The following is a 26,839-nucleotide window of genomic DNA, read 5'->3' as shown; positions in this document are numbered from 1 at the left end:
TAAAACAGGTTTAGTTTCAAAATCAATGATACCTTGCAACACCCGTTTCCCTTGGTTCAAACAATTAGCATGTAAGAGTGATAACATTTAATTGGTTCAAGGCTCAACTAAATTGAGTCAAGTTTAGTTCAAGTCCCCCAAACTCACTTTGTCTTCACATTTACCATGTATATCAATCATATCCTATTTACAATTACACTAACGGAAAAAAGTATCCATGCTTCATGTAAAGTTCAATAAAAATTAATTCATTCTGAAAAATAAGTAATGTATCTTTCAGTTTGTATTCATGAAGAAATCTCCTCGACTTTAAGGTCGTGATTCACAATCTGTATGTTTGCATGTTTGTTTGGGGCATGATACTCACTCACATGTTTTTTAATGTGAACAGCGCACGATGATTGTCTGGCTATGAGGTGCTGATGAAAAAACGTCTACAAAAATAGTGGTCACACCCGATATTGTTATTGTTATTTGAGCTGTTTCTCTGTCTCCCGTTACCAGCATGGCTTTTTTTTATGAGTGAGTGATCGCACATTGCAACCATATGGGGAATCGAATCCGAGTTTTTGGTCCGACGCGCGAACGATGTAACCACAGGGTTACCCCACCGCCAATGAACATGTTATGAGAAAACATTGGTCAGAATGAGCAAATATTATGTTGTTAACATAACATTTACACCCCATTCTATGAAACAGAATTATTTATTAATAATTGTATGCCCTTTTATCTATCGCACAAAAACTCGTGTGTTTAAAATAGCGGTTGCTCAACTCACATCGCATGACGCTATAACTGTCGAATGCGACAATAAAAAGGGTGTGCATGTCTCTATGATAATCAGAACACCGATGGGGCTTACACGTTGTGCCCATGTGGGCAATTGAAATCCGGTTTTTACCAAAAGGCTCCCCTAACGCAGGATTAGCAATTGACCCACCAGTGTTCATTGTGGTAAACGTCATTAATACCTTTACTTGAATCCTTTATTCCCAATTTATTACAGTTTGTCGACCCATGAAAATCCGGGGTAGAACAGGTCTTCAGCAACCCATGCATGCCGTAAAATGCGACTATTCTTGTCGTAAAAAGGCGACTAACGGGATCGGGTGGTCGATGTCATCGTAAATAAACTGCGTGGATGCTCATGATATCAATCATTGGATTATCTGGTCCAGACTGGATTATTTACAGACCGCTGTCATATAGCTGGAATATTGCTGAGTGCGGCGTTAAACAACAAACAAACAAAAACAGTTTGTGGAGAGAATGTCACTACTGTGTTCTACTTAGGTAAACTCACATACATTTATTGGTACTTTTGATTAGTGGACATGATGGACTTTATAGACTGGACACTCTTCTGACACACAACAAATTACTGTAAGGGTATACCAGGGAAGCTTGGTGCTATTTTGGAGCATAGTGGGGTGAAATACAAAGTATCTCCACAAATCTCACGATCCGTCAGTCCAAAAATTGCACCAGCCCACTTTTTCAAGCTTTAGCAACGCGTCAGATTTGCGCGGTACTAGCTCCATACCTGCTCTAAGTATAACAGCGGATCTCCGCGACTGACTTCCCTATCCTGTATGTGCACAAAAATTGTATCTGGCGGCAACAGAGCCTCATAGAAGACACCAGAAACGTCTCTGCTATACTAAGATATAACAAAGGCAACAGTTGCATGAAGGCGAAAGATCACTGTAACTGAAAGTTGCCTTCGAGAAGTTCCGGCAGCCTAATCTTTGGAGGGTAAATGTGAACCGGAAATGACGTCATATGAAGGCAACATAACGGTAATTCCGAGGAATTATCGAGTATTGGGTCTTTTCAGTGAATATGTTCTGACTATACTTCATGGTGGCTTCAGAGTTTATGGCATATATTTTAGATCACCTGCCCCAGGATTACTAGATTTCAAAACCCACCAGTCCCTCTGGTTATTGTCAAACAATAATTACCATTATTAATAATTCTAAGAATACTGCGTTTATAACATCGGGAGCGATCTTCCCCAATAATCTGCATCTTGTTGTGATGTACTGGAGGTATAGTATTCGCAGGAATTGTCAAACAATAATTATCATTGTTAATAATTCTAAGAATACTGCGTGTATAACATCGGGAGCGATCTTCCCCAATAATCTGCATAATTTCCCGCCTGGCGCATGTGCAGAACAATGGAGGGGGAAAAACTATTATTATTAAAGTATTCTTATAAGTATTGACACTGATAACCTTCGTTTCATGTTTTGACCTAACTGAATTTCTTCAGAGATTGCAAAACAATCAAGCAAATCCTTGGTATTAATTCCACTTGTGTCAAACCCTTTCTATGAATAATATGAAGAAAGACCTTCCTTGATTGTATTAAAGATTAAACACGAGTTTACTTCATCTTCGAGAAAAAAGTGGAGTTTGGCTTTAAAAGATGACAGTATGAATAAGACTTAGTTAGTTTTGTATTTGAGTATACCATGCCATGACACCACGTTCGTAATTACAGTAACCTTTTATATATAGTAATAATGATTTTACTATATAATGGATAGTAGTATCGATGCCATAAACCAATCCGATAAACGTGGTATCAGGATCCGATATATATGCAAATGAAGTCACCAAACAGGAAGTAGTTTTAACGTCCATTCATCGCCGGCTTGCTCAATAAGCTATTGCCCAACGTTCCCAACTCCCTATAACTATAAAGAGGGGGCCTGGTGTGTTGGTTATTGTGTAGACAAATATGGCTGGAAACCTTTCGAATCATTGGATAAAAGGGGGGGTTCACTCAAACAATGTAGTCACGCACGGTTTCTATAGTTACTTCAATAGCGAAATAAGGTCTTAAACATCGATTATTTTAATACTGACGTGATATAATATATACTCTTCATGAAAAGAAACTTGACATAGATGTAAAACCACTTTTGCCAAGTATCTAAAATAATTACATTAAATGAGAATCAAATAAGTCAAACAGAAAGATGATGTGTCTATAATTCGCGAAAACACATGCAAAGCACATAAACGTAGCGTTTGGGGATCAATTTTACAGCTTCATCCAAACGCAACCGCCTGTTAAAAACGTGCAGCACAGGATCCTGCATTTAGGCATACAGTCCTTAAAACGGCAGTAGAGGCGGTGACGGAATGCCAAGACTGAATGCAGCTCAACGGAACAACGCCATTGGGAGATTACAAGCTGGAGCAACTCAGCAAGAAGTGGCCAGGCACTTTGGCGTATCCAGACAGACATTCTCCGCACTGTGGACCCGATACAACAACACCAACAGAGTTGACGACAGACCAAGGTCAGGAAGACCAAGGGTGACAACCCAAGCACAAGATCGATACATCCGGCTGCGACACCTCCGAGACCGCACTACCACAGCCACGTCTACAACCGAACACAGAACGTTACGCCCCTAACTGTGTGCAGCAGGTTGTCCCATTTGTCGGCAGGAGTGTCATGGTATGGGCCGGAATTCATCACGGTGGTAGGACGCCTCTCGTGCATGTGGCAGGTGCATTGACAGGTGTGCGTTACAGAGACTTGATCCTACAGCCTTACGTTCTTCCTCACGTCAACGGTCATGGCGGACAGTTCCAGCATGACAACGCTCGGCCGCATATTGCACGTGTTTGTCAGGACCTCTTATAGCACAACAATATCCAGACATTACCTTGGCCAGCCCAGTCACCAGATCTGTCCCCGATTGAGCATCTGTGGGACGAGTTGGATCGACGCGTCCGCAGAAGGAATCCACCGCATCAAACACTTCCGGCGCTTCTTGATGCACTTCAGCATGAATGGCAGCACATCCAACAGAGTGTTATTGACAACTTGATTGCATCTATGGGTCGTCGGTGTCAAGCGGTGATTGATGCACGTGCTGGGCACAACCGATACTGACATTTTCTGTACCCCTGTGACATTAACTGTATCGTGTACGTGTGTCTGTCTAGGTGACACGATTAATGTTTTGAACATTGTGTACATTGATCTTCAAACAGTGTTTCAATTATGGTTTCTGTGTCCTATTTTGAAACAATCGCATTATATTACATTTTGAAAGTCAGTGTCAAGTTTCTTTTTTTGAAGAGTATATATACCATTACCCTTTGGTTTCCGTATGGCAAATATCATACATAAGATATATAAGATTATAATATTACAATCGTGACGTGTCGCATAATACAGTTCGCTATTCTGAGATGATATTTATGACAGAGAAAAACACTCAGCTAATCATCGCAATGGATCTATATATTACTGATATATTCTCCGTCACACAAGGCCGACGTGATTGTCAACTCGACCAACTGTGAGCTGAATTTGAGGGCCGGAGCCCTGTCTGCAAGTATTCTACAAGGAGCTGGAAACAAGCTTGAGAAGAAAGTAAAGAAGCTCTACCCTCATGGTATCCAGCTAGGGGATCTTGCCATCACTAAAGGGTACAAGCTACAGTGTGCAGAGATCTACCATGCCACCCTGCCAATACGGAATACAAAGGAAAGAATAAACGAACAGGTAAGTCTGAATTCTTGATTTGATTGAACTTGAGTAAATATTGTTTGGTGTTCCAGTCAGAAATGTTCAGGTTTTATCTTGGTGACCTGTAAATAAACAACACAAACAAGCGACATAATGCTACATGTAGAACAACGGCCCGTCCAATCAGGGCACAGTGACAGCCTGTCAGCCAATTCCCTTTGCCAGACCTCCTGAGTGAGTGAGTGAGTGAGTGAATATGGTTTTACGCCGCTTTTAGCAACATTCAAGCAATATCACGGCGGGGGACACAAGAAATGGGCTTCACACATTGCACCCATGTCGGGAGTCGAACCCGGATCTTCGGCGTGACGAGCGAACGCTTTAACCACTAGGCTCCCCGGCCGCCCCTCAGACCTCCTGATCCGTTACTGGAATGTTAAATGGAGTCGAGATATTTTTTTAGTTACGTTTGCAAAAACATATTATTTTAATTAAATAATTAAAAATTATGAGTCTAAAATAAAGAAATATAAACAGCTTTCAACAATGTATTTTCTGTGGCAAACAATTTCTTACCTTGTCTCTTAGAAATTACAGTTCCTTTTTCAGAATATAAAGTCCATTGTCACGCGTTGTTTGGAGGAGGCATCAAAGAAAAACCACGCCAGTCTCCTTTTCCCTGCTTTTGGGACAGGCCGGCTAAATTATGACAAGAACGCCACAGCTAAAACAATATACGAGACCGTGAATGAGTTTTGGGAAAACCATCCTGATACAATACTGAAAGTCGTCAAAGTTGTAATCTCTGGACAACGCGATGGTATAGATGAGGTAATGGTCCATAAACTGAAGAGGCACCCATGCTACCCTGTCAAATGTTGATGATATATGCCCACACGCCATTTTTAATTCAGCTCCTTATTGCTTTTTAGACCTGAACACACACCGTCCGATCAGTCGTATTTGTTTTCAAGCAGTGTTCGAAGGAGGAACGTGTGTGTCTTGGTAACAACATTCTGGCGTTGCTTTGAATCTTATTTTTGTATCTCTATTAATTGTTATGTTATTTGCATTATGGCTTTTCATTCCTCGAAGTGTTAATTTATAATGTTGGCTTCTATTAAATCTGAAAAATGTATAAACAACTACAACATTGTAACTGCAGGCTTTTCAAGAAGAACATGAGAAGCTCTACGGAAAGATTCACATAAGAGGATCACGCAGGCTCAGTGTCCAAGACGAAAAAGGTGAAACATGAAAACGCGCACACGTTGGTAAAAGTAAACTTATACCCAAATACCCATTCACTTCTGCCAATCAGACAGAATGACCCAAGTCGAAGCAAGTCTGGTCAACCGAAGTATGACTAAAATCGTACTAAAGTTAACTTGGGTTAATATACCAACTCAACGCGAGTTAATCAAGGTCGGCATGCAAGGAAGACCCCTGAATATCCGGGGTAGAATAGGTCCTCCAGCAATCATGCTTGCCGTTAAAGGCGACTATGCTTGTCGTAAGTGGCGACTTACGGGATCGGGGGGTCAGGCTCGCTGACTTGGTTGATGCATGTCAACATATCCCAATTGCGTGGATAGATGTTCATGTTGTAAATCACTAAATTTTCTGGTCCAGACACGACTATTTACATACCGCCGTCATATAGCTGGAATATTGCTGAGTGTGACGTTAAACAACAAACAAACAAACAAACAAATAAAGCATGCAAGAAACCTATGATCATGGTTCGAATCCCAGTTTATATTTCTAGATTTGTCAGCACAAAACCCGTGCTCGTTGGTTTCACAAAAGTGGTAAATGTCAAAGAGGTGAATCACTACTGGATTTCCTCTCACATTAAGCTGACACGTCGTGATAAAACTGGAATAATGTTCAAAGCGTTGTTAACTTGTTAACTTACTGAGTCATCAGGGTTTTGAAACTGAACGCGAGCACTGTTTATATTCTGTATGATCACGGACACCCAGATGATTCATTGCATGTTGACAGCAGCCGATGCGCATGTGGCAAGAGGCGTATTGTTCGGGAACGTTCGTTTCCAGTTGGTTGAAGGCGACATCATGCAGCAACGTGTGGACCTCATTGTCAACGGCAGTAACAGCAGACTGGAACTCTCGTTTGGTACACTCTTATTGTTCATAGCGTCGTCTTCATTGAATTCGGGGGCGTTTGGGTAGCCCAGTGGTTAAAGCGTTCGCACGTCATGCCGGAGACCCTGGTTCGATTCCCGACATGGAAGCCTATTTCTGGTGTCGAGCGGCGTGATGTTGCTGGAATATTGCTAAAAGCGGCGTAACTCACTCAATTTATTGTATTTGATATTATCCATAAACACGTCCATGGTGGAGTCGTACAGTGGAATCTTTCGGGATATCTTATGATTATGAAAAGGGATTTATTGCTTTAATCTCCAAAGTCTTCATCACGAGAAGTTAATTTAGGAAAATCTGCAGATCCCACTTAATTATTGTGACCTTGACCTTAATAACAAGGTAACGTGTGGCGATTTGGATTTTGTACATGTTCGCTTCACTGATCACTTCCTACTCCGGGTAGAGTTGAGAGTGATAACTGGCTGGTGTTTCCTACTTGACATCATCTCGAGATAAAGCCTGCCGCTGGGACAGGCTCGAAGGTGTCACCTGTCGAAGGTCAAGGTCACACTAGGTATTATCCTTACACTCGAGAAAGAGCCTTGTGGCATTCTCATACTCGATTATTTACAGCCTGCCGTCATTTAGTTTGAATGTTGCCGAGTGCGGCGTAAAACAATCAAACTAGTGGTGTGTTTTAAGTAACGGAATTGACATTCATTTGAATATAAACAGATATTTTGGAGGTCGATCGTCAGCTGGTCTATTGATTTATTGCAAACAAATCATGATAAATATTTCTGGAGGGATTAGATGATGTTTTAAGATTTGAAAGTGGTTATGAGAATGCTTTCACTCTCTGCATGCAATACACACACCTTCCGAATTTTCTTTTCTTAGACCTCTCTGAGCGTCTAATAGTTTGTGTTTTTATGTGTTTTCAAGGGATGTTGTCAAAGAAGCTGCGAAAGAGGTTTGGAAAAGAACTGGAGAAACAGTGTAAAGAAGAAGGTAAAGTTTATAAACCTTTGTATAATGCTTAATGGTATCATAATTTGATTATAGCTCTGAAAGTCTGCTGATTAAAAGAGCCAGTATCCGAATCTTTTGTGATTAAAGGAGGTGTGTTAGTGCTACCCAACATTAACATACCCGTGAAGATCCGGTAAGTTTAGGTCTTCAGCAGCCCATGCTTGGGTTCAGTAGGGATGGGCAACTCTGGTCAACCGAAGTATGACTTACATCATACCAAAGTTAACTTGGGTTAATTTACCAACTCAACGCGAGTTAATAAAGGTCGGCAAGCAAGAAAGACCCGTGAGGATCCGGGATAGAATAGGTCTTCAGCAACCTATGCTTGCTGTTAAAGGTGACTATGCTTGTCTGAAGAGCTGACTAAGGGGATCGGGTGGTCAGGCTCGCTGACTTGGTTGATGCATGTCATCGTATCCCAATTGCGTAGATAGATGCGCATGATGGCAATTCATGAATTGTTGGGTCCATACTCGATTATTTACAGCCCGATGTCATATAGCTGGAATATTGCTGAGTGTGGCGTTAAACTACAAATAAACAGACAACATTAGCATAGGAATACAATAACTGTGCCGAAGAGAGGCATCGAGCAGGTTAACCATTTTAAAATCTGACAGTTTCAAATTCACATCCATCTGTACAATACTCGTAAATGATTATTTTCAATTCCATGTAGCCATGTACAGCAATTATTGTAAAGGAAAAGTTATTCTATCTTTCCGTTTCTTATCCACAAACGCATAAAGCTATTTCAAGGGACCCATATCCAACGTGACAACGTGATTGCAGTTACACTGTTGGATATATATCTTGACTGGTGGTGAAATTGTTTAGTCCATATCTTAACGTCGACAGTCAGGTTTCCGTTGTAGATGAATACGAGTACATACAGGTACAGGTGCCCATTCCGCTTACATATTGTATGCCTGCTCAATGTTGTAGTGGGTAACATCACCAAAACGGGGCTTGCTGTCACCAGTGTGTCCGACGCATGTTTCAAGGCAGTACTGCACTATGACACTCACTTCTTTCGTGGCATTGACAAGGTGCTACCAGCGTTAATGGTGAAAGCAGATGAGCTGAAGTATACATCTTTGGCGCTGCCAGCTCTTGATCAAGGTAAGAAAATACATCAGAAACATCTTTTTGCACAACTGTTGTCCCCTGAATCTGTAAAACGTAGAGTGAGTGAGCTGTGTTTAACGCCGCTTGATAATATTTCAGCTCGATTTGAAACCAACAAAATGGGTAGTGTTGGCAGACTAAGGGGCGGACCATTTGATATGTGTGTGTTGTGGGTGTGAGGTGGCGGGTGTGAGGTGGCGGTGGTTTTAATCATGTTTTCTTTCTTTATTATTAGGGGGACATTTCAAATGTTTGTTTTTTATGTAAATGAAAATTGAAAGAACTGTTGTTAAATTCGATTTTATGTCTATTTAACCATCACTTATTCCTGCAACAGTTTGTAAAAGGTAATCTATGGCTGGGTAATTTTATGTACAAATAAATTGGCACAATGAATTAATAGCCGCATAACCCTTACCATGTTTGAACTGTTGTACATTTGTGCCGAAAAAAGTAAATTTATTCATTTTCAAAGATAAGATGTCCAACATATCCATCATATTGTGTATTAAGCGAAATTTTAAAAAGTTTTAAATCACTCTATTTTTTGTTGTTGAATAATTGAACGATTTTAATACCTTGGCACATACATAATTATAAATGCCTGACATTAAGTACATCGGAAATAGCGTAAAACAGACGATAAAAAACGACAGGCGAAATCGTCGCCAAAACGAAAAATTCTGCCACTGCATGAATTTCCCACACTGGAGTTAAAACGGATTGCCTGTGACGCGCTGTGCAATTTCAACGATCACGTCTGCCTGATGGTTTATTGAGGGTCTTCCTACTTGTCCCACACCTAATGTTATGGGTACAAATTCAGCCGGGCGTGGTGATTGGTAAGGCAAAAGTGTGACGCAACTTACTGGTGAATATCTCACAAAATATAACAACACAGCTAATTGGTGAACTATACTCAACCGCAAAAGAAACGTCACCCCAAGTAACATTGCATGAAAAGTTGTCATTTAAATATTTGGGTAATTCTTGTCCAAGTTACTAAAATTTAACAGTACCTTTTCCGGAAAAATGAAAGTTGATGGTAAAAAAACAAAGCAGATGACAATAAAACCGATCGCCCAAACGCATCACGGCAACGACCATGGTAACCCGATGCACGCGAGTTCCGTGCAAATTGAAATGCACATGCGTTCCCCCATTTCTTACCCTATAGAAATCCACCCAGATCGGATAACATTCATTCGTTATTGAATTGCTGCAGCATGCCAAGATTGACAGGAAATCATCGACACCAAGCCCTTGGACGATTGCAAGCTGGGCAAACCGCCCGGCAAGTAGCCAGTGCATTTCAAGTCCACGTAAGGACCATATACAGGCTCCAGCAACGGTACCAGACCACCAACACTACAGATGACCAACCACGTAGTGGAAGACCAAGGGTCATCACCCGACGTCAGAATCGTCAGATTGTGCCACAGCATCTTCAAGATCCCTTTGTCACTGGTTCGGAAACTGCTCGACAGACCTTGGGGACACACCAGCGACACTTTAGTGCGGACACCGTACGTCGACCATTGACGAGCAGACACCTCCACTGTCACAGGCCACACCGAGGACCCATTCTGACCCCACGTCATCGCCGGGGCCGTCTTCAGTGGGCAACACAGCACCAGCATTGGTGCCACCAGCAGTGGAGAAGAGTCTTCTTCTCAGACGAGAGCCGTCACTGTATCTCAACAGCAGATGGCTGAGAGAGAATCTGCAGACGCCGTGGGGAACGTTATTCGGATGTTTGTGTTGTTGAGAGAGACTCGTAGGGTGGTCTGTGTATCATGGTGTGGGGTGGAATTGGTCTTGAACAGAGGGTCGGCCCTGTGGTCTTCTAGAACATCAGTCCAGGGAGAGGCAATGGTGTCACAGCAGCTCGGTACATTGATCAAGTCTTGAGATCACACGCCAAACCTCATCTGGCACGTCGCCGCAACCACGAATTTCAGCATGATAACGTCTAGATAACGGACTTTGTCCATCCTTCACATGGCCTCTGACATGGCCCCAGACATGGCCCCATGGCCGAAAGCTATGAACACACTAACCCTGTCCTCCAAAGTGTGGACACACTACCTTCATTTTGTTCTTATTCACGTCATAACTTGTAATGATACTGTTTATTCATGTCTTTTGACTGTACAAATGCCTTCCTTGATAATCATTTGGTCCTTTCAGAACTCCAGATAACTTTTGAGAAATTGAGTTTTTACCCGAGAGTTTCTATTTTAATTGGATAATTACATTTTTCATTGGGTAACCAATATTTTGTCACTCATCTATTCATCACTCTATTGGTTTTTTCCCCAAATGAGCTAGCATTTTGATATTTCAAGAAAAATAAAATAATGTTTTAGATGTATAAGGGTTCTAACTAAAGGTTGACTTGTAAAGTGAATTATCTCGGAATTGTGTTTCGGAAATAAGCTCCATTGTACGCATGCAGAAAGAGCTTCATTTGGATATTTACGCATGCTGTTTTTATAATCATTTGAGTTTTTCATTTTATGCATGCGTTTCTGTACGCAAGTTAATTGAAAGGAATTGGGTTTTGAATATTTGGGGAAAAACTTATCTGTAGCTCTGTCCTTTTCTGTTTTATGAACAAACTGTGATGTTTGTTAACGCTTCTTTGACTCATCAAGTTTGGTTATTACAAACAGTTATTATCTTATATAATAGAAGGGCAATACAACGCTGTATCAATAGGCATTTCACATCACAGCCAAGGTCTGTTTCAGTCATATCACAGAGGGACACGTGGAATTGCCCAAGGTTGTCCAAGAATACAAGGCAGTACCTTGAGTGATATGGCCTCTTGAAATGGAAGAGTTGAAATGATGAATAAATAAGTGTTACAGACATACTGTCTCTCATGGCTTTGTTTTGATGGCTTTGCTCACGACATACTCTGTATTGATTAGATGGGAATACTGAAGCCGAGATTCTTTATTGAAGCTGAGATATATACTCACACGCAAAAGAAACGCAAGTGGTTTTAAGCAAATAGGTAACAAACACGGAACCATAAATTGATACGAGTTTTAGCATGTAGTGAAGCCTGATGGTGTTATCAATATTTTTGGTTGCATCTTGGAAGCCCCCAATTAAAAACGCAACATAAACAACGAATCGCCAAAACGCACCATTTCAATGAATATGTGGGTATCATGCACCAATTTCTTGCGAAATCGAAAATGCACGAACTCTCACTAACTGTAGTGGGTATAAAACTGTGGCCGATTCTTGGACCTTCCACTCCTTGGTCAACAATGCCACGCCTACCTCAAATTAAGAGAAACCAGGCTATCGGACGTTTGAAAGCTGGAGAGTCTGTCCAAGATGTTGCCCGTCATTTCAACGTTAACATAACCACAATTTACCGTCTCCTGCATTGATACAATGCTACACAGACCACAGATGACCTTCCTCGGTCCGGTCGTCCTAGGGTCACCACACCTCGACAAGATCGGCAAATTACCCGTCAACACCAGCGACATCCGTTCCTAACTGAAAGTGCACGACACACCATAGGAACACATAATCGACACATTAGCCGGGACACTGTGATCAGACATCTCCGTTCCAACAACCTCAGATGTCGCCGACCAGCACGTCGTCCTGTTCTCCAACCACGGCATCGACAAGCACGACTTCAGTGGGCACAGGGTCATTGCAATTGGCGTCATCGTGAGTGGAGGCGTGTCATCTTCTCTGATGAAAGTCGCTTTTGTGTCTCCCATGCAGACGGAAGAGTCAGAATTTGGCGGCGTCGAGGTGATCGTTTCGCTGACAGAAACGTTGTGGAAAGGGATCCATGGGGTGGACCTAGCGTCATGATATGGGCAGGGATTGGACTTTATGCGAGACTTGGACCCATGTGCTTTCTGAATGTTGGTCAAGGTCGGGGACACGGCGTCACTGCTCAGAGGTATATCGACCAAGTGATCAGACCAAACGTTGTTCCATTTTTTGCAAACATCAACAACACATTATCCAGTGCTACCATGCCCTTCTGCAACAACACAACATCCGTGTTCTACCGTGGCCAGCCCCCAGCCCTGATCTGAACCCCATCGAACACTTGTGGGATGAGGTTCAAAGGCGTCTGCACAATGTGCGCCCAGTCCCTACAACTGCCGATGAACTACGCACAGCTGCTCTGGGTGTGTGCAGGAGGATCCTTAGGGCCTTCACAAATCGTCTGATCCACTCAATGTACAGGAGAAGTGTGGCAGTGATCAATGCTAATGGTGGTCACACCAGGTATTGACTGACATTTTGGGTATTGACCTGAAACTTTGTAAGCCCTTAACATTTGAAAAAAACAATTATGTCATCTGCCTTTTAATCCATTAAACTGTCTTCAGTCAAATCTTTGTCAATCTTGCCCTTGCGTTTCTTCTGCGGGTGAGTATAAATAAGCAGATGAAGGCAGGTTTTTTCAAACAATATTCTTAGCTGCAATATTTGTTCAAAGGAAACCCCTGCGCTTTACCTGACTGGGCCTCCCGTGCAATATCGTAAAAGCTCTAGCATTTTATACAATTCTAGGGGAATAAGTGGGTGTAATGTTGTAGGCCGCAAGGGTGGCATATCAAAACAGAAGCTAGCGGAATACGTCCATAGCTCGCTGACGAAACACTCCGGCCTGCGGTGCCTACGTGAAGTTCGGATGGTCATCTTTGAGGACACTGACCTCTTCGACAGTCTGGTCAGCCTCCTCAACACCAACATCAACGAGCGTGGTGAGGGCAGTCAACAACGGACACAGGGACACAGAAGTGGTATGTCGCCTTTCTATCAATATGTAACCATGTCTCAATTTGCTGATTGCATCCCTGCTGTGGGGTTTGCGTGCAGACTAGTTTGCTTGTCGTAAGAGTCCACTGAAATGTGGATTGGGTGGTTGTCCGACTGATTTCATGCCACTGATGGCGTGGGGGGACTTCCTTGGGACATGCGGGTCCATCCTCACCCCAAGCAATGACATGCAGAAAATACAACTCATATTACAACATGATTGGATGAGACAATGTGGTAACAGCAGCTAAACCACGGTTTTATTTACTCAGCGGCATTATATATGAGGCAGCGCAAATGCAGGCATGCACCAGTCTATTAGGAATTCTTTATTGCAGTGCGATACACGTGCATGACGCAAGCGGTAGGGAGCGCAGTACCACTGTGTGGAACTTCTATTTACTACATTGCTACGGCTGAACAAAACATATATCCCCATTCTCGACCATTTAATCTCGGCGTGTGTGTGTGTGTGTGTCTGTGTGCGTGCGTGCGTGCGTGCGTGCGTGCGTGCGTGCGTGCGTGCGTGTGTTTCTTAGGTTTCACACACATATATTTAATGGTTCGGTGGACATGCTAAGTGTCATTAATTTGATGTTTTCAGCGAGTGCAACAATGGACGACGACGTAAAACCTTTGCAACGGCGAGGCTTCAAGGTGTATGAAACCGAGGGATATGAGGTTTCAATCCACTCCGACTGTTCACAGCGCATTGACCAAGCCATTGCAGAGCTGAAGTCACTGCCTAAAATAAAGCAAGAACCTATTGCCGAAGAATGTTTGGTGAACTTGACAGTTGACAAGGTATTTACTATTATAGTAAACGGGACACGCGTCGCTGTGTAATGCAATAATTTTGAACGCCTGTTGCCTTGGGAATTTATAATAGCCACAATGATAATACCACTTTCTGGATGAGGACAGGTGCTTACCAAGGTTGTCAGTCAAAGACTACAAAGTGAAAATCTCACACACACACTATTCTTCCATATTAGGTTTCTTTACAGATATATCACGTTATATTGCAATCTTCGCCAAAATACCTTCATCGGGAGGTATCATTGGGCGTGTACCACCACTTTGGTATCACCGTGCTTACAGGTGTTGATGAATAATGGCGAGTGTTGATGTTAAACCCAACGTTCCCATCACCGAATCAGGCCAATCTATTTATCCTGAACAGCAAAAGGCACCACTTCAGCAGCTGGGTTTAGAGGGCACAGGTTTCCTACCGTCTAATGCGCGGCAACTCGCTGTAGGAGTTGCGAGTAACTTGCGACCGTTAATCACGTCAGGATCCGTTGTTTGTGGATTAATATCCACGATTAGCCAATTATTATGCGTATGATTCTTGCTGGTGTCCCCATATCCGTGTTTAAGCGTCACTTAGGGGACTTCCTCCAATATTAAGACCGTTACTAAGATACTATTCAAAGCAGCGTTCAACCAACTCTCTCGCTCTGATCGTTTCAGCTGAAATATCTATATGACCATGCAAAGATACACAGCGTAGGCATCTCCGTGGACACCAACGGTGGAGTTGTCAATGTTATGGTAAACCTTCATGTCGAATCATTTCTTTGAGGCTTTTACACTTCCAAGAATTAATAACGACATCAAGTCAGATATCCTTTAAATGTGATAACTGCCTAAGAGAAACTTTTGATATATGCACACACGGGCAAAAGAAAAACTATACGAAGTAAGATAGGACGGCCATTGACAGAAGAGACAAGACAGTTGGGAAATGATAGTTGTAAATGTCAAATACATCAGTTTGCACAAGAAATTATTCAATCGTGAGTTGATAAATAAGGCATGTCTGCCAGCCTACCTACCTACCTACCTACCTACCTATACATCTACCCACTCACTCACTCACTCATTTCCGTTCAAATTTGGAGTACAGTAGGTCTTAAGCAACCCATGCTTGCCACAAAAAGCCACTATTCTTGTTGTAAGAAGTGACTGACGGGATCGGGTTGTCAGGCTCGCTGACTTGGTTGATGCATGTCATCGTATTCCAGATACTGGATTGTCTGGTCCAGACTCGATTATTTACAGACCGCCGTCATATAGCTGCGTTAAACAACAAACAAACAAACAAACAAACAAAAGAAACAATCGCTAAAATGTATTTATTTATTAATTGATTTCATAATCAGGGGTTTCCTGATGATGTTTACAACATGATGAAACACGTGTATGAGATATGTGTAGACATACGAGCTTCCCAAATCGAGGCTAGGGCCATACAATGGTACTTTGTTGACGAGAAAGAGAGCGGGGAACAAGTGCTGAAGAAATACGAGTCTGGTCTCAATGAGGAAATAGAGCGGGCATTCCGGAGCAACGCCGTAGAGCCTGAATGTAAATTGACCACTAATGACGGCGTCAACTACGTCATCAACTTTAACGACATGGTGGAATACAAGGAAGGAGACAAGGAAAATACGTCAGTCCCTGTCGTCAGAAGGAACCTTACTGAAAGTAGGTCAAATAGGATATCCTTTCGGTTTGTAATATAATGGCGCCAGCTAACCACCAAACAAGACTGTATAGATGCTATGCGTCCATGCCAGAATCCGGTAATGTGTTTCATTGGAAGAATGGGCGAGGTAATGCTGTTTTAAAATTGACGACCACGGCAGCCATATTGAAAATGTCAAGTTACCAGTGACTAATATCCATGAAGTGTTTGTCATGCGCAATGCTTACTTTGATTTCTGATATGACAATGGCCTCTGAGTTCATAGACCCTCATAAATCTAGAGATGTCACAAACCACTTGGTTTATAGCTTTGAAAATTAGCGCGCTGCCCTTTTGTCCTTTATTACTACCTAAAAAGCTAAAAAGAATCCAGGCCGTTTCTTAACATGGACATCATGGCTGCTATGCTGAAAAAGTCCCTTATGTCATCTCTGCTTTAATCAAAGAGGAATTTGGTATGCAATATGTATATGTGGTTGTCATAGAAACGCACGTTACCCCTTTTTACCCTTATCTCACCATTGTCACTTACTTTTCTTTATCAATCTAGTTTTACTCAAATTTCGGAAAGCAATGAATTAATTAAGCTAAAATGTCTTAAATTTGTCTACTCATTAAATCCGAGCATTCCCCAAAGTCCCGGGTGCCGTTGTACAAAGTGATCATAGCGCTAAGGTGATCGTAACTCCCATACTTTAACATAGACTTACGACTGCCGTAGTGCTAAGGTTGTTTTGTACAAGGGCACCCTGGTCTTGTAGTTTCAGCGAGAGACTTCCACCCACCGCTGTCCTGGGAACCCATGGATCCCGGTGAGAACATAAAGGTGGTCCTTCTTAACCAGGATGACCAAGAGTACAGGGTTGTGGATAACAAGTTTTCAGTATCAAGGATGAAAGTAGTAAAGGTGAATTGATAAACAGATAGGCATTTATGTTTTCCGATATAATAAAAAAAATATATAATCTTGCTGCAATGCCAATGATTCAATGTACCACATGTTTTGATCAACATAGCCATAAAATAATACAAACTTTAAGAAAAACACCAATAAATCATATTCTCAGAAACCTCTAGGCCCCGAGTGCAGAGGTGTTTCAGATCCTAATGTGGATTAGATTTGTTTATGGCACGCAAATGGAAAAAGTTTAAATGCAAAATTAAATTGAAATATATTGTTCAATTCTAGAAACTGATTAAGCATTCTATTTTCAGAAACCGGTTTGCAGTGATATTTTTGGAGGAGTTTTGTTACAATATCAATCTTTTTTTCAATTGTAAAGAATATTATATTGAGAAAACATTGCGCAGCCAGTTAACACTTTCCCGCGTGTGTGGCTAAATATTTCAATACACACTACATTAGCTCATATGGAAGGTCGCTTGTGAGCAACACAGCCTTGGCGCTATTTGTGTTGGTTGTTATTTGAATAAAACATGCGTTGGCGTAAATCCACCCTGTGCGACATCTAAGTCGACTTGTGGCAGTATTTGTGTCAGTTGTACATAGAGTTATCAACTTTAGGAGTGAGTCCAGTGAGCAGCGACCCACGCCGTCAAGGTACGATGACAAGCAATCAACCAAGTCACCGAGCATAACCCCTGGAACCATTAAATCGTCTATTTCGACCAGCATAGGTTTCTGGGAACTTATTCTAACACGGGCTCACTCACTGCTTCCAGATCGAGCGCATTCAGAACAAGACCTTGTACAAGCAGTACACCGCCAAGAGTGTGCAGTTCAGAGAGCCGGAGATGCAACTCTGGCACGGAACTGATTGTAAAGCAATTCCCTTCATCAACAGAAACGGCTTCAACAGGAACTACTGCGGCAAACATGGTGAGCGACAACTGTAACCTATTTGTATCCCCTCATGTTGGAGGCCTATCTGTGATAAAGAGCCGCCTGGCGTCCATTAAACATGATGACTGTATTCTGGACATGACACACAGAAACCCTTCATGTGGGTGCATAAAAAACCACTATGGAATATCTCGCATGCCTTGAATGCCTTGAACCATTCCAACATGTTAATGCATGGGGTATAGATCGTGAAGCACGTGTGGTGTCTCCTCAGGCAAGAGACTGGAAGTATGTCAGCAGTGAATGGGTACCCGGTAGGATGAGATGTAATGTGATTATTATTATTTTTATTGTTGTTGTTGATTTTTACCCTTTGGGCGTCATATGTCAGAAATAAACGCCTAATATATATTCAGAATTCTTAACTTTAGTGGACGGGGTGTTTTGCTTATCTGAAAACGAGGCAGGGTAGTTGGGGATGCTGAAGACTTTGTATATTTCACAGGTATTAGTTTGTGTGTTTTTACAAAGTGGTGGTGGTGGTGGTTGGTATCAACAAGAAGTGGACAAGATAATCATAATTGTCTTTTCACACACTTTGTCTGGCGTGCTCTAATGTCGGGTACTAATTTCAGATCTAAGTATTGTTATGTGTAAGTAGTGTTAGTGTAAATATATTTGAAGTGATTGTCAGTTGCTGCAACTATTGAAAGGATAATAATATTAAAATTAATTATAATTAAAATAACATTTTATAATCAAATCTGTGATTTACCGATTGAGAAACGGAAGCCAATAAAACAAATTAACCAATCATTTCCACAGAATCAACTTCATAAGTTAAATGACATTATTACCCACGTGGTGAAGATACAGGTGGTAAGATACTAAATCCGTACGTCACACGTGTGTCGTACAAGGTTGACCTTGTTTTATTCGTTTTGATTGGATAACCGTGACCTCTGTCACACCGGGACTACTTTTTTCATTCATAAAAAATCGCGAGACGTCATTCATTTTGCAACTACAAGGCAGAACTGAAGAAATTAATAATGAGAACGAGAGATATTTACAAACACTTTATTAAACCAAACAAAATAGTTACACGCATCAAATTCTGTTTGCATCCTATATAAGTTATGCATTGAGCTTCCACAGACATTATATCCCGGTTTCACCTGTTTTCGGCGATGAACGAAAAGTGCGCGGTAAAATTATACACGTTCAAATAAAATCAATTCATTTTCTGGTAATGGCAACAATCATCTGTCAAAGGATATTCACTCACATTTTACTGACGACACTCTTCAAATTACTGCAGTGGCCCATATTTGGGAGATGCGTCCTACGTCACCTGTTTTCGGCGATGACGTTTCACACGAAGAATGTATGGTACACCGTTGATGAAATCCAAAATTATGTTTCACACACAACACGTGAATGTTTTTGGTGAAAATACAATGGAACTCGACGTAGTTCCAACATCAATTAAGAAATATTAAATGAGTCACTCCAACTGGAACATTTGAAGACATTTATGAATTTTACTCTTCAACCGTTGGCTCACAGTGGGCACAAAGAAATTGTGTATGAGTGTGGACAAATCGTAACTTCGTGCAAAATACTAGATGCACCCAATGTCCACATTTACTGCACTCTGCCCACTTCACAAATGTGATTGTGTCAGTGTACCGTAAGGCATCAGGAGTGAATTTCCCGCAAACACAACAGACATCGTCATCATCTGTTTCACTGTCTGTGAAACTGTCATTAGGTGGGACTTCAGGTGTGCGCGTAGCTTTGTCAGCAGTACCCGCGCGACTAGATATCTTCCCCTTGGCTTTGTTGTTATTGGAAGAATTGCCTTTTCCCATAGATATATCCACGCCTGATGTTGTGGGCTGGTCAGTGCATGGATCACGTTGACTGTCCCGTTTCCTCTTACGCGGATTCTGTTTGCCGACTTTAATTCTGTTTATCCCGATGCGCTGTAATTTTGTCAAGTATTGTCTGGTCAGTTATTGCCTTCCCACCGACGATTTTACTCAGAGTATTTCTTGGTTTAAACGTTTTCACATTCTTCAAGACTTCGCCACCCTGATATTCCAGAAAATCTCGTGCTGCACAATCAGTATTGGCAACAACCGCATTTCCTTCCGAATCAGACGGCGGGGGCCTGGTAAAAGACCGGGCAGGCATGACAAGCAAGTCATCAACAACATCGGAGTTGAACGGGTGGATTCCAGATTTTCTGAAGGAAGATACAATGTTAATAGGCGTCAAAGTGGAATAAAACACTATCCCGCATATGTCGTGTTGACTGATGGCTCTCCCGGAATTTTCTCTAAGAAATGTATGACAGGCTCTCATTCAGGTGGTCTGAAAAGGACCGTAACACCCGATGTCAAGCGGTTGTAAAAGGTGACTGGTATGAGGTGGAAGAACAAACAATATGATGTGATTTTGCCTCGCCCATTCAATTAAACCAAGTGACACGTGACTCTTGTGGCCGTCATATAATATAAGAACGGGTGAATCTGCGTCACGAGCTGGCAGGTATTTCGCCAAGTGATCCTTCATGTAGGTGCTGAATACGTCCGTATTCGACCATCCTGTCTCAGACACAGTGCCAGAGGCTCCAGGTGTTGCTTCAGACAGCAGTTCTTCTCTCATCCGTTGACCAGGAAATACAAAAGAAGGAGGAACATTCCCGCCAACTGCACTGACAGCTGCAATCATCGTGACTGTTTTAGACTTTCCCGATGTCACAGTCTGTGCCTTGCAATTAACACCGGCAACAATCTTGGGGGGTTTAACATCGGTAGAGAGGCCTTTCTCGTCGATGTTGAAGATAGCATGAGGAGAATTGTCCAAGCTGTGTTTCTTTATGAGCTGTGACAGCTCTCCAAAATACCTCGCAATGTTCTCCTTGGTCGCCGATCTCGCCCTTGCAGCCTCAAGTTTGCGTGGTTTCTGGACTTTAAGTTCTGGCCATCTATCAATGAAGCTGTACAACCACCGTAAACTCAATGGATGAGAACGATCCCGATATCCCAAGTGGACAGCATAGTCACTCGCAAGGTTGATTCACTCCTGACGAGTGTAACCATAGCCAATCTCCCCCATAACCCGAATGTGACTGGCCAAGAATGACTCCTTTGTTGCTGTAAATAACGGCATCGGACTTGACTGTGTCGAGGCTGACATTTCCGAGAAGACGGTCTTTAAGTGTTGAAACTGGAACACCCCACCTAGCTGCAGCCCTCTGTGCAGATACATTTTCTTCGGTAACCAGTTTATAGGCATTATCCAGGTCATCAATGCTGTAATTGGATCTATAATGACCACGAACGGTCGTACTGGTCTGAAAGAACATAAAGAACTATCTTAGAACCATTGGGACGAATGGTAAAATACTATAAGAGATGTCCCGAAAACGTTTCCATATTTTTTTAACCGCTCGGCATCTGACGACTTCAGTCACGTGATATATTGTTGACAAACATGGTTAACTTAGCAGACGATGCCGAAAGGCGAATTTTTAGAAGTTCAGTACTACAATTTCCAACACTTTTAAATAGGGTAGGATTGGTAATAAGTTTCGAGAGTATATTTCAACAACGTTTTTGTAACTATAGTAAGAATACCTTTCTGATTTCCATATGGAGCCGATTTTTTTCCGAGAGGGTCGAAGTGACCTGCTGACACAGCACGTGCTCTCGGACAATAACGCGAGAAACATGATCGCCGAAAACAGGAGAACGCCGAATTCAGGTAACGTTGGGATATAATCGATCAATAGAGCGAGGGTCCCCCATGAGTGTGACGCACCCGACCACTTTCGCAACTTTCAATTTGATTTAACGTAAAAGGATAAGCCTGGTGAAATGAAGTCTGTTTAACTATCCGGAGAGATATGTAGACTTACTTGGGATGATCCGGTTGTGCCATCAGTGTCCCTTTCTGTTACGTGGTATGCACTCTTGTGACAAGAGTTGCTTCCCTTGGTGTATGTCTGCAATGCAAGTTATAATAAACGTTGATGCTTTAACCTGAGTTGGCTATGGCTATCCAGACATGTGTACATCATACACAGCACGTAACATGGTGGCAGCAGGTGACTTTCTCACTCCTCTATGATACCACGACCTATTTCTGTCAGTTTTATGTCTGAAATGTTATAATGGAAACCGAGGTGTTTCAGACCACGTGCGTTCGTCTGCTATCATTCAAATGTCTCAGCAGTGATGTCACTCGCTGAAATGAATGAACACTTGAATCTGTTAGCTTAATTTGACCTGATAAGCGACATTCTGCACACTCGAGAGATTCCTGTCTGCATTTGTCGATGTCAACTAGCTACAAGTGTGTATTGTCTGTGAAGATAGTCTAGCCTTGCTTCAAGTCTTCAAATATGGCCGACAATCCTCCTCAAGCTCAACGGCCTGTTAGTGGTATAAAACCTCCATCACCCCTTGTTATTGAATCCAACATTGCTGAAAATTGGAAATCATTCAAACAGAAATGGACCAATTATTCTATACTTGTGAACCTGCCAGGATATGGAAGGGAATATCAAGTAGCTTTGCTCCTAAACACACTTGGTGATGAAGCCTTAAAAGTTTTCAATGGATTCCATTTTCAAACACCAGAAGCTGAGAGAACTGTCAAAGAAATTCTAGACAAATTCGAAGCATTTACTATTGGTGAAGTTAATGAGACATATGAGAGATACGTCTTCAATCTCAGAAAACAGAAGGAAGGAGAGACATTTGAAAATTTCTTAGGATCAATCCGTTCTCTTGTGAAAACCTGCAACTATTGTCAGAATTGTATCTCTTCAATAATAAGAGATAGACTCATCCTTGGAGTAAGAGATCCCGACACTCAGCAAGCACTGCTCAAAGAAAGGGACCTCACTCTAGAAAGATGTATCGACATCTGTAAAGCCACTGAAAATGCGTCAGTTCAGTCAAAGTTGATCAGACCTGAACCTATCAATAGAGTTGCAATAGACTCTTTGAGATCAAGGCAAAAGAAGCCTCTTCGTTCAAGTCAAAAGATGAATTCTCCATCGAGAAGTCAGAGACCTCAATCTCAGCGTGAAAGAGACTGTAAATTCTGTGGTTATTCTCATATCATGGCTCGTAAAAGTTGTCCTGCATGGGGAAAAAAGTGCACGAAGTGTCACCAGCTGAATCATTTTGCACCAAAGTGTCCCAGTAAGAAGCAATACAGCAAAGTCAACAATGTTGAGCTTCCAGATGAAGATTGGATAAATTCTGTGCATGAAGATTCAAACACGGACAAGCCTGCTAAATGTAGAATGACCGTGGAGGGAAGAGATGTCGTCTTCACTATTGATCCTGGTGCTGCTGTTAATATCATTCCGTCTTCTATTGTCCAGGACAAGTTGAAGAGTCTGAAACCTACAACTAAAAAGTTGAAGATGTGGAATGAGACTGACGTCACTCCTCTTGGTTGCCTAAACATTCTTGTTCAGAATCCTGCTAACAAGAAAAAGTATTCTGTTGAATTTGTTGTTGTGCAAGAGAACTTTGTACCTCTCCTAGGTGTCAAAACTGTTACACTCATGAACTTAGTCACAATTCATGAGAAGAATATTGAACGTGTTGCCAATATTGAAGTTACTGAAAAGTTCAGTGATGTGCTGGACGGTAAACTTGGTACTTTTAGTGGTGTTGTTCATCTGTCAGTTGATAGTGCGGTGAGACCAGTTGTGATGCCAAACCGTCGTGTTCCTGTTGCACTGCGCTCAAAGTTGAACACTGAGTTAGACAGACTGGAGAAGTTAGGTGTGATTGCGCCTGTCAGTGAGCCAACCCCCTGGGTAAACCAAATCGCAATTACGCAAAAGAAATCAGGTGAACTTCGAATTTGTTTGGATCCGCAAGAACTAAACAAAGCCCTTTGTAGAGAGCATTACACTCTGCCTGTGCTTGAAGATACCCTACATGAGCTAGGGAAGTCTAGAGTTTTCTCCAAAGCTGACTTGTCATCTGGATACTGGCATGTCCAACTCGATGAGGAGTCAAGTCTTCTTACGACCTTTCAAACTTGTTTTGGTCGTTATCGATTTCTCAGGTTGCCATTTGGTCTTTCTGTGTCGTCAGAAATCTTCCAAAAGAAGTTGATTCAAGCCCTTGATGGACTACCAGGTGTTGTCTGTATTGCTGACGATGTGCTGATTCATGGTCGGAACCTAGAAGAACATGATGCTCATCTTGAAGCATTTCTAGCAAGATGTCGCGAGAGCCATATCAAGCTGAACCCATCAAAACTTGAACTGCGATTGAGTGAAATCACCTTCATGGGACATTTGATAAACAAAGATGGTTTGAAGTCTGACCCCGAGAAGGTCCGAGCAATTCAAAACATGGTTCCACCAACAAATCTTGAAGAACTTCGACGTTACCTTGGTCTTGTGAACTACTTGTCCAAGTTCTTGCCAAACTTAACTGATGTGCTAGCTCCTCTGCGTAACCTTGTAAGAAAGGATGTTGCCTGGACATGGTCCAGTTCTCAACAGGAATCCTTCCAAAAGGTTAAGGACATGGTTACCAAGGCACCTGTATTGTCATATTATGATCCAGAGAAAGAGCTGACAGTTGAGAATGATGCGTGTGAACATGGCATTGGCTCAGTACTAATGCAGGAGGGAAAGCCTGTCGCTTATGCCAGTCGCTCGCTAACTGACACTGAGCAAAGATTTGCTCAGATAGAAAAGGAAATGCTCGCCGTGACCTTTGGTCTTGAGAAATTCCACCATTACACATATGGTAGAAGTGTAACTGTGATAACTGATCACAAGCCACTAGTGTCTATCGTCAAGAAGCCCTTGTCTAGAGCTCCCAATAGACTGCAGTCATTGCTACTGAGGACCCAGCGATATGTGTTCGATCTTCAGTATCTACCTGGAACAGCTATTCCTATTGCTGATACACTTTCCAGAGCGCCATTGCCTGACAAACCTTCCTCTGAAACTGTGTATGTGAATAATGTCTATCATCTCCCGATCAAGGACAAGCTCATGAATGACATTAGAGTTGCAACTGCATCTGATGAAACCCTCACCAAGTTGAAATCAACTATAATGGAAGGATGGCCAACACATAAGGAGAATCTGTCCTCTGAGCTTACTCCTTACTTCAGTTACAGAGACGAACTCACCATTCAAGATGGGATAATTCTTCTTGGACCTAGAGTTGTCATCCCACTTGCATTGAGAGATGAGATCAAGAGAAAACTTCATGTTGGTCACATGGGGATAAACTCTTGTCTACGCCGTGCAAAGACACTTGTGTTCTGGCCCTTGATGTCAAGTGACATAAGACAGTATATCGAGTCATGTGATATTTGTGCTCGTTTCAGTGATAAGCAATCACCAGAACCTCTGATTATGCATGAGATTCCTGATCATCCCTGGGAAAAGGTGGGAACTGATATTTTCACCATTGAAGGTAGGAATTACCTTGTGACAACTGACTACTACAGCAATTTCTTTGAAATTGACTTTCTGCCTGAAACCACTTCTGATGTTGTGGTTACCAAGTTGAAGCACCACTTTGCTCGTCATGGTATACCTAAAGTCGTCATCAGTGACGGAGGACCTCAGTATACCAGTGAGAAGTTCAAGAAGTTCAGTCAGTCTTGGGGTTTCTCTCATGAAACTTCCAGCCCTGGTAACAGTAAAGCTAATGGTGCTGCCGAAGCTGCCGTTAAAGTAGCTAAAAGGATGATGAAGAAATGTCTAGCTGCTAAAGAGGATCCTTACCTGGGATTGTTGAATGTGAGAAATACACCGACCGAAGGCGTACAAACAAGTCCAGCCCAAAGACTATTTGGTCGCCGAACACGTACTCAGGTTCCTTGTACGTTAAAGACTATTCAACATGATTCTGGTCCGGATGACAAGCAACAACTTGAAGACAAAAGGATGCTTGTAGTTGAGAGACCTCTCAAACGCTTACAGGTTGGTGATACTGTCAGAATGCAACCCATTCAAACCGGCAGGAAGGAATGGAATGAAGCTACTGTGACAGATGAGATCAAGCCAAGAACCTACTCTGTGAGATCTGATAATGGTCACTGTTTCAAACGGAATAGACAACAACTTCGTCTTGCCAGAAAGTCTAGAGTTGAGGATGATGTTAATCTTGAGATTCCAACATTCTCAAACTGCCAGTCGCCAAGAAGATCTAGAGATGATGAACTTATCCAGGATAAGCAATGTGTTCAGTCTAGTGCTAACCTCTCTAATACTCAGACTGATTCTGTCATTCCAACAAGAGATGTTCCAAAGAATACCTCATCTCCAAAATCTGACATGTTCAAGACAAAGTCTGGGAGAGTAGTTAAGCCAGTTAAACGGCTTGATTTGTAATTCTTGGATGTGTTCTTTAACAGTTTTCCAAAGACTGGAATAATAATGTGTTTCTGATGTTGTTTAGTTAAAACTTATAATTTTGTCATTGCAAGTTGACAGCGAACTTTAATTCAGGAATTATGGGAAAGTGCTTTAACGGAATGTTATAGTGAACTGCATACTGTATCCCAGTATATGGACCGACTCGGTAATGTCACTCATTTCTTGGGTTAATGTACCTGTAGTTAAAGGTTTAATTACTTTATTTGTTTTCCTCAAAGGAAGGGAGATGTTACGTGGTATGCACTCTTGTGACAAGAGTTGCTTCCCTTGGTGTATGTCTGCAATGCAAGTTATAATAAACGTTGATGCTTTAACCTGAGTTGGCTATGGCTATCCAGACATGTGTACAGCATACACAGCACGTAACACTTTCGAAGCGTATTTTGTGGCGCTGTTTCGGGAGGTGTTGTTCATGAATGAACGTACACGACTGCACGACCAGATACAAATCTTTCGAAAAATCCGTGGAAGTGTGCCTGACTTCTGATTTTGTGGCCCCAAACAT

General features: G+C 42.1%; 1 protein-coding gene across 1 annotated transcript in view; it reads left to right on the top strand.

Moving 5' to 3' along the window:
- LOC124141216 (protein mono-ADP-ribosyltransferase PARP14-like) overlaps positions 1-26,839 on the top strand; it is a 40,161-nt gene that overhangs the window by 5,664 nt on the left and 7,658 nt on the right. The window contains exons 6-17 of the mRNA XM_046509154.2: positions 4,307-4,540; positions 5,114-5,335; positions 5,670-5,751; positions 6,512-6,643; positions 7,561-7,626; positions 8,593-8,769; positions 13,368-13,574; positions 14,195-14,394; positions 15,064-15,144; positions 15,756-16,080; positions 16,843-16,988; positions 17,765-17,921. Of these exons, the coding sequence (XP_046365110.2) occupies positions 4,307-4,540; positions 5,114-5,335; positions 5,670-5,751; positions 6,512-6,643; positions 7,561-7,626; positions 8,593-8,769; positions 13,368-13,574; positions 14,195-14,394; positions 15,064-15,144; positions 15,756-16,080; positions 16,843-16,988; positions 17,765-17,921 (2,029 nt within the window). The remainder of the gene's footprint in view (positions 1-4,306; positions 4,541-5,113; positions 5,336-5,669; positions 5,752-6,511; positions 6,644-7,560; positions 7,627-8,592; positions 8,770-13,367; positions 13,575-14,194; positions 14,395-15,063; positions 15,145-15,755; positions 16,081-16,842; positions 16,989-17,764; positions 17,922-26,839) is intronic.

This window comes from Haliotis rufescens, unplaced genomic scaffold (assembly GCF_023055435.1).
Source record: "Haliotis rufescens isolate VD_foot unplaced genomic scaffold, xgHalRufe1.0.p SCAF_12, whole genome shotgun sequence".
NCBI classification, from domain to species: Eukaryota; Metazoa; Mollusca; class Gastropoda; order Lepetellida; family Haliotidae; genus Haliotis; species Haliotis rufescens.
Note: the sequence above shows the minus strand (reverse complement) of the source record. Positions and strands in the feature narration are given on the sequence as shown.